This window comes from Festucalex cinctus, chromosome 3 (assembly GCF_051991245.1).
Source record: "Festucalex cinctus isolate MCC-2025b chromosome 3, RoL_Fcin_1.0, whole genome shotgun sequence".
NCBI lineage: Eukaryota > Metazoa > Chordata > Actinopteri > Syngnathiformes > Syngnathidae > Festucalex > Festucalex cinctus.
This window is the reverse complement of record NC_135413.1, coordinates 18,839,468-18,851,544: the sequence shown is the minus strand read 5'-3', so window position 1 is coordinate 18,851,544 and position 12,077 is coordinate 18,839,468. Positions and strand designations below refer to the sequence as shown.

Genomic DNA, 12,077 nt, shown 5'->3' with positions numbered 1-12,077 from the left:
TTTAATCTAGTTTGTTTTGGAGAGGTTGAAAAATACTGAGAGATCTACTACACCTCGCTAGTCCCTAATTTGTGAGTGGAATAAGATTAAAATCTCTGCTACACCGTTGTGTCAAAGTCCGGGGTACATGGTGTTTAAAAAAAAAAAAAAAAAAAAAATGCTTAAAACAAAACATTTTAATTCAATTTTAATGTTACTTATTTTTAACATGATCCATCATTTTCAATGCGGTTTCTTAACGAATTGTTACTCAAAGAGCTGGATTTATGTAGCATATTTTAACTTCCAATGTGTGAATAGATCTCATGAGGTTAAATGAATATAACTTTTTTTTTTTTTTTCCCCCTTTATTGACCAAATTCAACAATACAAATATACAAAAAGAACGTTGTATACAATGTTAAACGTGCCAGGGGTATATACAAAATTCACATACAATCAAAAATTTTACAAGTAGTACAAATACTGATTGTTTTTAAAGCCTTTTTGTTCAGTGAACTACTAATTAATTTTATAAATGAATATAACATTTGGAAAACAGACGAGCACGAGCGTGACGTCATGTTGGCCCAACCCAAACCCGGAAGTGACCGTCTGCAAAGGATGCCCGCGGAAGTCTCATGCAGCCTTGGAGCGTTCCGACTACATATCCATCCATCAAAACAACCACTAACACCTGAAATTTTCGTGGATTATTTGCACTCGATACTCACAAATCGCTCAAACCGCTTCCAAAATCGGTGTTGTTTCACACGACCTCTGTGACGTCACTGGTCCATAACGAATCACGCCACGATAATCCGCCTCACTTCCTGGATTTCTCGCCACACGGGACACGCCCCGATTCGTCGGCACAATACGCCCCATCACTCGTAAAAATCTGTTTTTCTGGATTAAACGAAGTCTCCCGTGTCAAATACGTCGTATGACCGTTGACCGTGTAAATAATTCTGTCACCGCAGCAGACTTGAGGGAGCAGCTGCATCTTCGCTCTTGTTGTTGATGTGAAATTGAACGGTCGAGCAAACGTCAGATAATTTTGAAGCAGCTCATATAATTCCAAGAGCTCATCTGACCATAAGGTTAGTAACGTTGCAATCGATATGACTGTCGAATGTAAAGGTTTTGTTGCTTGTTTCTCCCACTTCAGCGTTAATGACGTTATTACTGATCTTTATGTTGACAACAGCCGACATTGTATTTTCTTTCTTTTTTGTAACACTTTTATAAACTAAAAAACCTAATATACTATTACTTTTAGTCGAACATGCAACATAATGTGATTGTGATGACCGCGTAATCCTCATTTTTAGAAGACATTTCAAGTCGTCACTACATTTGCTATTTGATATTCTGCAGACCTGAGCATGCCAAATGAGGCTGACCACATCGAGAGTGGAGGAGACAAGGAGTCTGAGGAGAATGCACGGGGTACTTCTGAGCATTCAGTGATGAAGCGTGTCCGAACAAATACACCAAGTCCACACAGAGGAACAAGCGCTCCACAAGGTAAGAAAGCGTTCAATTTACAGGGCAGCCTAACCATCACCAGCCCTGATAAAAATCACTGCCCTGAAATTTACCCAAATGCTCCATATTATAGTATTTTGGGAATGCCTTCAACATATGACTTTAACAGTTAGGGTTGGGATGCAGTTTGCACGTTGGGATGCAGTTTGAAATGAAATAATTTGTTATTCTTACGTCATAGCCAGCCCACCCAGGTTTGTGTCTGTGGAGGAGTTAACGGAGACAGCAAAAGGAGTCACCAACATGGCCTTGGCCCATGAAATAATGGTTAACCAGTCTTTTCAAGTTAAACCATCTGAGCTTCCTGAAGGAAGGTGAGGTTTGCACGCTGGAAAGATGGTTTTCAATCATTTCTTTGATTAACAACCACTTCACTGCTCCTGTACAGTTTAGAGCGCCGAGTGAAAGATATCGTGCACCAAGCATTCTGGGATTATCTAGAAGCTCAATTAAAGGAGGATCCACCACAGTACAGCCATGTCATCCAACAGCTGGCTGAAATTAAAAAGGTGAAGTCAAGGAAACTGGAAACCCAAAGTTTTATCACCTGGCAAATCAATGAGTGAAGCGCTGCAATCTAGCCCAAAGAATGTTCTAATTTTAATCCAGTTAAACAATTCTTGTCAATCTAAGTAGACAATGTAGTACATAAAGATTATTAGATTAGGAAGGAACACAATCAAAACAATGTAGGTGAGAGCGGCGTATGATACCTCACCTCCCCATAAGAAAAATGTACAGTTTTCTTTGAAATTATAATTGTAATATCAACATAATACGTACATAAGAACTATGCTTTAAACACACCTGAGTGCAATTAAATCACAGAAGACAACTAGAAAGGGGTCTGATACCTCACGCCCTGAGGAAGAATAGTGTCTGATGCTTCTTTCAATAGAGCTGGTAAATGGAGCTTTTTGTTTTTTTCTTTATCAGTTTCTGAAATATTGTATAGATGTTTTATAGTGTCTTTAAGCAAACTAGGTAGATTGATTTGTGTTTAAATTCTTTATATTTCTTGTATAATTTGGAAAAACTGCTTTCTATTTTACCCAAACCATTTTCTGTAAATCTATCGTATAATTTGGAAAAGTTGCTTTCTATTCTACCCTAGCCGGCGAGATGCCAGGACCGGCTCTTTCTTCTTTTCTGATGTATGAGCAATGTGTGTCACCTTGTGGTGAACACTGTTACTGCAACTTTTAGCTGCTCATATAGGGAAGCAGCTGACATTAAATGTGGCTCCATTTAGTAGCCTGTGGTGTCATTGAGCAAGACACTCAACTCAACTTTATTCATAAAGCACTCAAAAACAAAATCAGTCATGCAGTAAAGACAGGTAAAAATATAGCAGGCAGCATAAACATAAAAACTGAGTCTTATGCTAACTTGCTAAGTCAAAAGCTGAAGAATACAGGTGTGTTTTAAAAGTGGATAAGGAGGGAGGTACATGACAAAAAAAAAAGAGGATCTTAATCTACTTATCTACTAATCTACTATACCTCAACATGATTAAAAACTAATTTACCCAGCCATTTTCTCTTCGCTCCCCACTGTTTTACTGGAGTTTGACTGATTTTGCAAGGCCCACAGAATATTGCTCTATTGCTACAAAAACATGGAACCTACCAAAAGAAAGATTAGTCGCTTCTTTCATCAGGAAAAAAGTATTTTTCTATCAATTTCCGTTTTGCAGCAATTAGCATTAAGATATAGCTAAGTTTCATCATTATTCACAAATCTGTTTGAAACTGTGGGGAAAACGGCTTGTTGCAACATTGGCCTGATTGATCTCTTATACTCTGCTGCCACCTGCTGGTCGTTTATGTAATAACTACTATTGCTTCATCCGTTCTCTTCAGTTCAGAGGCTGCATCAAAGCCTTCTCTGTGCTCTAGCATTAAAAAACAAAAACAAAAAAAAAAACATATAAATACATCTTTGGGACACTGGTAATATTTAAAATAGAACATATTTATATGTTTTTGGGAACAAATGAGTTAACACTAGATTTGATCTTATTAAAAGTATGAAATAGATAAGATGATAATGTCGACCTACAGAAATAATAGGAAATACAGACTATAGGTATTTAATTGTGAACGTGTGGTTTGTCATCAACATTTAATGCAACAAGCCATGCTGATATATCAAAAAACATAGCCAAGAAGTCACACACAAGCAATGGTGGGACAAACCAAAGCCAATTAAATAATTTGGGTTGGTGTCTTTTGATGGCATCACTGAGTTTAATGTTGTAAATGTTTAGCTATTTATTGTATTTGCCACAGTTAATCACTCATTATTTATCTGCAGACGTTGCTATCGTTCTTGCTGCTGGACCATAGTCACTTGCGGTCCCGAATTGAGGAGGTTCTCGACCTGACTCTAATCCAGCAGCAGGCGGAGAAAGGAGCACTGGACGTTGGTGCTCTATCCAATTTCATTATTGAGATGATGGGATCGCTTTGTGCCCCCTGCAGAGATGAGGACGTCGGTAAACTAAAGGAGATCACTGAGTTTGTCCCTTTGCTCAAGTAAGTTGCCCATAGAAAAGTATACAATAGAATTAGTTCTTTATCTAGTCTGTCATTTACGGTACTTAAAAAAAAAGCCCCGGTTTATGTACTGTATATTAAGAGAGACAAAGTACCCTCCACTCTCATTAATTTCCGAACACACCAGTGTGTTTTGTTAGCAAGACTACTACTTGTGTTGTTTACTACTCGGCGTAGTAGTAATCAACTCGCCAGCCCACACCTGCCTTTCCCATAAATTACTATGTCCACCTTTTGGCGAGAAGGAAGCACTCAGCGAATGGTCAGCAGCGTTACTGATGGGAATTGACGATTGATAGGAAGTGCCCACCTCTGGTCCAGCTAGCTAAAGTCAACATTAGCCAGCCTAACAACCACCACTTTAAGAAAACCCCCAGACATAGTGCCACTACACCGCAAACTTCTGGATGGAAAAAAGTTAGTTTCCCAACTTGAGAATAATCCACGGTATATAATACAAAATATTTACAGAGGTTGAACACTTTTTTTTTCTGTGATTCTTCTCTTAGGGCCATATTCTCACTATTGGACCTGATGAAGTTGGATATGGCCAACTTTGCTGTTCACAGCATCAGACCTCATCTAATGCAGCAGTCAGTTGAGTATGAGAGGAACAAGTTCCAGGATTTTTTGGACAGACAGCCTAGTAAGAGCATTATACAATTTAACATTGATACAAGATGTATTCTCCGGAGTTTGTGAACTCACAAATACCGCGAGAATTCATCTTGCGAGAGGAAGGTTACCAAAGTGGCACAATTCAGTGAAGTCTGAGGGTGGACCTAATTTCTGGCTCGTAGCTTTTTCTTGGGACGTGAATCCCATAGAGATCTATTTGGAAATTATGTCAAAATTAAAATGTGAAATTAACTTGTGTAGTGGTTCCGGAAGTTATACTGATCTTCGCCAGTGACGTGTCCGCAGCTCATCTACAGCTTACTTTGAAGAAGTGTTTTTGCATTCACTTTTTAATAAATCCAATACAAGCAGTTTGATCAGTATACCATAATTCACAACTGATTGCTTAGCACATCAAATCTCAGCAAACTACATTTGAGTTTGGTATGAATGTTTTTTCTAGGTACAACAGTCAAGTGCATCTTTTGTTCTTTAACAGTGATGCTGTGTAGAGTTATGATGCAGTTGCAGTTGAAAAACACATTACTCTTGTTCAGATGCTTTAGACTACACTGAGAAGTGGCTCAATGACACATTGAAGAACTTAAGAGAGACTTCTTCCACTGCTGCTTCATCTGATCCTCCTGCTCTACACCCTGCTAATGTCCATAATCAAGCATATTTGCGACTACTAAAGTGGGAACACCTCTCGGAGCCCTTTCCTGAGGTAAATTCGTTGAGAGTTTCATTCAGTGTGACTCTTTTGGAAAAACTGATTACTGTGCTACAGTTGGATTTGTTGTCATATTTGTATTCTTTTTTTTTTTTTTTTTTTTTCTTTGCTACCTAGACAATGTTGATGGATCAGACTCGGTTCCAGGAAATGCAGCAGACGACTGAACAATTAGTCTTGCTTTCGACGATTTTACTCATTATTTACACCACCACGGGGGAAGCCATTTCGGGCCTTCCAGGGCTCATGGACACGCTTAAAAACACTGTTCATGTCATGCTTGCAGACATGCACACACAGTAAGTAGCTACATACACGTCCAACTTTTTATTTTTATTTTTATTTTTTTTTAACTGGGTACCTTATTTACACCTATTCACTGCAGTTGGTGAGTCACATTGTACTTTATACTTTGTATGATACAGTAACTGTGTGTTGCAACACCTTTTTTATCTTTATTTTTATTTATTTTTATTTTTTTAAGACAAAATGTTTTGTTTACCTTAACTGTTTTCTGTACTGGGGGAATTCTAGTTGCAACGGAGCAGACACGTCCACTTCAAAATTTAGCATTAATAACTTAATAATAATGCATATATTTGTGGAGACTAGGATCAAGTTGTATTTTCAATTTTAAAAATGTGCAGAATTTCACAAGTTATTTCATGTTAAAGATTAGATAGCTCTTAATATGAAAAGAAAAATGCATTGCGCTGTTAACGTCTTACAAATGCAATTATGCCATCTAGAGGCAGAAAAATGACCAACACAAATGTTATACTCGTTTACTACGTCTTTTTAATTTTAACTAAATTTTATGAATTGCTATGAAATTACTGTGTCATTAACTACAAAAATGCAGCCATATTTCGATTAGATTAACTTTGTTTCCACTTTTATGTAACAAGAGGATGAAAACTTAGAAAAAATATTTTATTATACATTTTATTGTACATTTAGAACAGATATAAAATTTGTGAACTATTGAAGTCATGTGATTAATTACAATTAAAATTTTGAATCGCCTGACACCTCTAGTTTAAACTAATTGTTTCAAGCCTGCCAATCAAAACTGAGCATTGTGATGTGACAAGATGTGATACATCAGAATGTACATGTGTGCCTAAATTGCTGAGCCAGTCACTATATCTTCCATACAGTTAATTTCAGCAATAAAAATGACGACTTTTGCTGCATTAATAAGATTGAAATTTATCATTGATGTTCTAGCAATATCCATGTTGTGTTGCTTTATGAAAATATTATATTTCCTTTTCAAAGGTCTTTCAGTTTGCAAGAGACGCTAGTGACCACTGGGGAGAAACTGTGCATGGAGCTAAGTCAATGTTTAAGCCAACATGGCTATCCTACATTAACTACAGACCAAAAAAACACTCTGGTGGGGCAAATCTCAGCCACAATTCAACCGGACAATACAGTCCGACAGTTGATGGGTAAGTGATTTGTACTGCAATTTTGTCAATTGTGGGTGGGGGAGATTTGAGTGACCCTCCTCGTTTGTCGACTCTCTTTCAGACTCGCGTGTTCAGAGCTACCTGCTAGCCACTCTGGAGTCCAGTCAACACAAGACCCCTCCTCCTATGCCTGGAGGCCTTGCACCCATCAGCAAGGAGCTTAAAGAACTCGCTGTTCGCTTCAGTTGTCTTGTTAACTTCAATAAGCTGGTCTTCTCCCCATTCTACCAAAAGATTCTCCATAAGTGCTTCGCATCGGGAAGTTGTGCTAGCACAGAGACATAAGAACTATGACAGTGGTAAATTTACATTAGTAGATTTCCAAGCTATCAAGTTCTTCAAAAGAACTGAGGATAATGATAAGCAGTTGTGGTTGGTAGCATTCTCTTCATTGCAGAAGAAAATAACACATTTAAAACACTAATAGCACTACTTGAAGATTAAAAAAATAAATAAATATCAAAAGGAGGTCTCAGGCAAGGGCAAACTGAATAATACAGCCTGATGCAACCCATTAACGCATTTATCCAGACAAGCCACATTTACTTAGACAAAAATGAACCCAAGCAAATCAACTTGGAATACTTTTTTCACAAGTGACAATCATGTGAATGTTGCTCATATACGTAATTTTGTTTTTTGTTTTGTTTTCATATAAGTATTTTTATTTATTTTTTTATTTTAAATTAATTTAAATATGAACTTATACAGGTCTTCTCTGAGTACTATGGTCTCCTCCCACATTCCAAAGACATGCATGGCAGGTTAATTGGGCGCTCCGAATTGTCCCTAGGTGTGCTTGTGTGCGTGGATGGTTGTTCGTCTCTGTGTGCCCTGCGATTGGCTGGCAATCAGTTCAGGGTGTGCCCGCCCCGCCTACTGCCCATAGCCAGCTGAGATAGGCTCTAGCACCCCCCGCGACCCTTGTGAGGAACAAGCGGTTCAGAAAATGGATGGATAAACCTATACATTGGCACGGCTGATCGGCATTGTGTTAGCCATTGCCTGAGTGTGGAAAAGATAGACAATAATAACTACAACAGTAAGGCCCTATTATATTTTTGAACAGTGTTGTAGTAACAACAATGGCTTGAACAATTCTGGTGTCAAACAATTCTCGAGGGCAAGGTCAAATGAGTTTGCATGGTTTAAATTAGGGGTGTCCAAACTACATTCCCATAGCATAGACTAAATAAACACATGACATACGGTGTCATTTGTCTGCACTGGGTGGAAGGCCGGAGAAAATGTTCGCTTTCATTTCTCGTTTATTTTCAACTAAACAAACTGTATTTAGTGTGTTGATGAAGAAAACCTTTGGACACCTCTGGTTTAAATGAAATGAGCTATTTTTGGATGAAATTGGCGAAACTTTTCTACAAATTTTAATTCAAAAAAAAAGTTTGTTTTTATGAACTTCATTATGAATTTCTCACAGTGTTATTTTAAACCAATATTTATCTCACACCAATGAACTTGAATTTATGTTATTGAAAACTTAAATACATTTACACATAAATGTAAATGAGTATTGCTCCTACTGATGGGATAACCTAATCTGGTGTAGGCTACACATAAACAGAACAGAAAGTAGATCAGTAGTAGGTACAGTAACCAGTCTTGTTGAGGAAAATTATATCTGCCGATTCAAACAATGTGCCAGCTACGTTGTGGACACCATCCATCCATGATCTACCACTTAGATGAGGTCAGCAGCTTTAGCAGGGAAGCCTGCAGACTTGCCCCAACCCAACCACTTGGTCTGGCACCTCCGGGGTGATCCTAAGGCGTTCCCATGCTAGCCAAGAGACATAGGGCTCTATTTTCGGAGACTGGTGCACATGCGCTCAGTGTAAAAATAGGCACATCTCAATTTTCGTGGCGGCGCACCAGAATTCTCTGTTAGGGGAAGGGTTGCGCCTTTCTGGGCGTTCTGGCGAACACAGTTGCCGCGCCTCCAGCGCATTTGGCAATTTGGTAAAAGAAAGTAGATTGTGCTCTGCCTTGAGGTGGACGCATCACAATTTCCGTGCCTGGGCAAATGTTTATCTTTAGGGACAAATAGAAAAGAGAGTAGTGGAGCTTAGAGGTCAAAGTAATCATGGTGAAGCAGCATTTAGCTGTTATGCTGCACACAAATGGACTAAGCTACCAACAGAAGCAAAATCAGCCCCAAGTCTAAATGCTTTTAAGTCCTTTTTTTTTTTTTTCCTCCCCAGCATACCTGTGATTAAGCCCTCCACCACCCAAAAGAAAAAAAAAATCTTTCACTGTTTGGCCCTTACTAATTTTAGTAAGTTACTTTTATTTCTTTAGTTGCTTCTTAAATGTCTTTAACTCTTGTGTTAGTAATTGCTTTTAAATTGTGTTCGTTTAATTATCTGAAACTGACTGAGTGATCTTCTAATGTGCTATAGCTGCCTTGTGGATGCCAGGAAACTTGGACTTTAGGCAAAAAGACTGCATCATGCTTGTGTGTGTGCGAGTGTGCATTTTTTTTCTCAACATATTGATGACAAATAAATGCAATTCTTTTCTCAGTCCATTAGGCAGCAGAAAAATACTGTACACTGGATTTGTGTGGTGGACCAACTTGAATCATAGACTAGTATTTAACATTTTGCTTTAACGTACTTTGGACTGTTTTAAAATGTTTAAATGACTTGCAAATGTGACTTCTCATGAACACTGTATTTGATGCATTTACACTGCAATGCATTGTGCATGTTCAGTAAGTCATCATCAATAAAGCTTTGTGTGTCCCTCACAAATGGTTACCGTCATCATTCTACTTACTTCATAATCAACTCAAGGGACTACACGCCCAAGCAAAAATTAAAAGTATATCTTGTCTCATAAATGTGCTTACTCAAATTCTAAATCTGGGCCTCTATAATTGAACACAAAATGAAATCAGTGAATGAAAGAGTGACACACAGAGAGATCCTAAATAATTTTCAGAGGAATTAAATGAGATTGGATTCCTGCAATATACTTGATGATCTCGAGGATGGTATAGTCTACTCCAGTACAATAGAGTGGTAGGAAATCACTGCACATGATAGTAGAAGATACATAATTGTGAAACTATAAATCTACTTTTTTGTTTGCTTTTACATTTTATTTTTATTATTTTTATTATTATCATCCCCGTGACCCTCGTGAGGAAGAAGCGGTTAAGAAAATGGATAGATGGATGGATGGATGGATATTCTTATTATTATTATCATCATTGTTATTATATAAGATACATGTATGTGTGCTTTACAAAGGGAAAAATACAAAAAAAAAAAATAAACTATGCATCTACCAAAATGTATTTGAATCACAGTATGGCTTCATGATATTAATAAAAATAATAATTAATGATAATAAAAATAGTCATCAACAGTTTTTATTATTAAATAAATGCAAATCGTTAATGTAAATCAAATTCTACTCTTAAAAATGGAAGCTAACCCCCAAAATGTCTTTACAATAATATGTTGTATGTCCCCCACCAGTCTAAACACATCATTCTGATGAATATTGTGCTTGTGGAATATGAGTTAAGCAGCAAAACACACCTGTTTTTATCCATCTCAGGGGGCAGCCATTTTGTTGCTTAGGGCTCAGAGATCAACCAACTTTTAAACCAGGCTTCCCCATTCCTCGAACAGGAATGTCCAGTTATATGCTATCCTTCACTTCCTTTATTTATTTATTTATTTCAAATGGTGGGAGATTTGACCACCTGATAGGGTAGGTCTTACCTCTCTTTGCCATGTAGCTGACCTTCATAAGTTGTGGAAACAGGGCAGCTTAGATAAGATGGTAGCACTTGTTCTTCAAGATTTTTGGATCTGAAGAGCTCACAATGCTGGTACTGCTGATATTCCAGATGAGCAGTACACTTGGCAGAAAAAGGCCACCAAAGCTTTCACCTAAAGGTTTCAGATCTTCATTATTCTGTTGTTGCGGTGTTTGATCATGTCAAGGTCCTGGAAGCTTTTGATGGCTGGATCCTCATTGGGCATCTTTGTGAAGGTATCCACCTATCTTTTCTTGGTTATACCTACAAATTTGCGTCCCTAGTCAACTCCAGAGAAATGATGAAGGCCAAATGAGGCCCTGGCACCGTCTTGACTTGCAACATTAAGTTCCCTGTATTTGGCATCTGTAGCTGGCGTTGCTTATAAAAGCCACTGCCAGGTTGAAGGCATTCACTCAACATGTACTCCTAAGATGTTCTTACTCTTACTAATTATATTCTTGGCGGTATCAAAAAGGAGAAATCATATCTGTCTGTCATATCCTTTTGAATACAGTATGACAAAATATTACAATATAGAAGAGGGGTGGGCAAGGAGGTTTTGGACGTTTCCCTTCTCCAACACAGCTGATATATGATCAGCTCGCCAGAAAGCTCTGCATAAGCCTGATAACGATCCTGTTTATTGCAATCAGGTTGTGTTGGAAGAGGGAAACCTTCAAAACCTGCAGGACTCTGGCACTCAAGGACCAAGATTGCCTACCCCTGATATAGAATATGATCATTATTATTTAAATTAATGAATTAACTAAATGAAAAGAAATACATTTTCCAGCAGCTGAAGCAACTACCAGTAGTTGTCTACATTGAACTTTTTTTTTTTTTTGCATATTATTGAAATTAATAGTGTTTTTATTTTTTATTTTAATTAATGATTACTTCACCACTAGATGGCACTAAACCTTACACACTGTCCCTGTTTAAGATTGTTGGCCCAACTTGTTGTGTTATCGTCGGGCTTTTGATGTTGGAAGAGGCAAAATCTGGACAAAAACAGTCCGGTTAGCTTTATGTTTGTACCCACCCTGGCCTTATAGGCATTGTAATGCTCCCTGGGATTGCTGAAAACAGGTGGATTTTTTTTTTTTTTTTGCTTAATTCATGCTCCACAAATGCAATACTGTATTAATACCATATACTAATGGGAGTTGCATCAAGCAGTGGTTCTCAACCTTTTTTCAGTGATGTATCCCTTGTGAATTATTATTTTTTTTTCCAGCCAAGTACTCCTAAACCAGCGCAAAACATTTCTGATTGAAGAAAATAAATAAACAAATAAAACCGAGTGCTGTGCCATCATTGTCTGATTTATTATTAAACTTTGGAACTCTATTTGTATTTATGTGGTCTCT

At 37.7% G+C, this 12,077-nt stretch overlaps 1 protein-coding gene across 1 annotated transcript; it reads left to right on the top strand.

The window, feature by feature from the left end:
• The first annotated feature begins 803 nt into the window (after positions 1-803).
• tcp11l1 (t-complex 11, testis-specific-like 1) lies at positions 804-9,679 on the top strand. Its single transcript, XM_077516403.1, has 10 exons — positions 804-1,082; positions 1,360-1,509; positions 1,712-1,844; positions 1,919-2,039; positions 3,847-4,067; positions 4,598-4,734; positions 5,264-5,433; positions 5,557-5,738; positions 6,721-6,893; positions 6,976-9,679. Exons 2-10 carry the CDS (start codon positions 1,368-1,370, stop codon positions 7,197-7,199), a joined length of 1,503 nt encoding a protein of 500 aa, XP_077372529.1. The 5' UTR covers positions 804-1,082; positions 1,360-1,367; the 3' UTR covers positions 7,200-9,679.
• The last annotated feature ends 2,398 nt before the right edge of the window (positions 9,680-12,077 follow it).

Bases quoted from the DNA above. Each gene is read 5' to 3' on its own strand.
- tcp11l1 (XM_077516403.1), top strand. From the start codon at position 1,368: ATGCCAAATGAGGCTGACCACATCGAGAGTGGAGGAGACAAGGAGTCT. The intron at 4,068-4,597 runs GTAAGTTGCCCA...TTCTTCTCTTAG, and splicing joins GAGTTTGTCCCTTTGCTCAA to GGCCATATTCTCACTATTGG. The intron at 5,739-6,720 runs GTAAGTAGCTAC...TCCTTTTCAAAG, and splicing joins CTTGCAGACATGCACACACA to GTCTTTCAGTTTGCAAGAGA.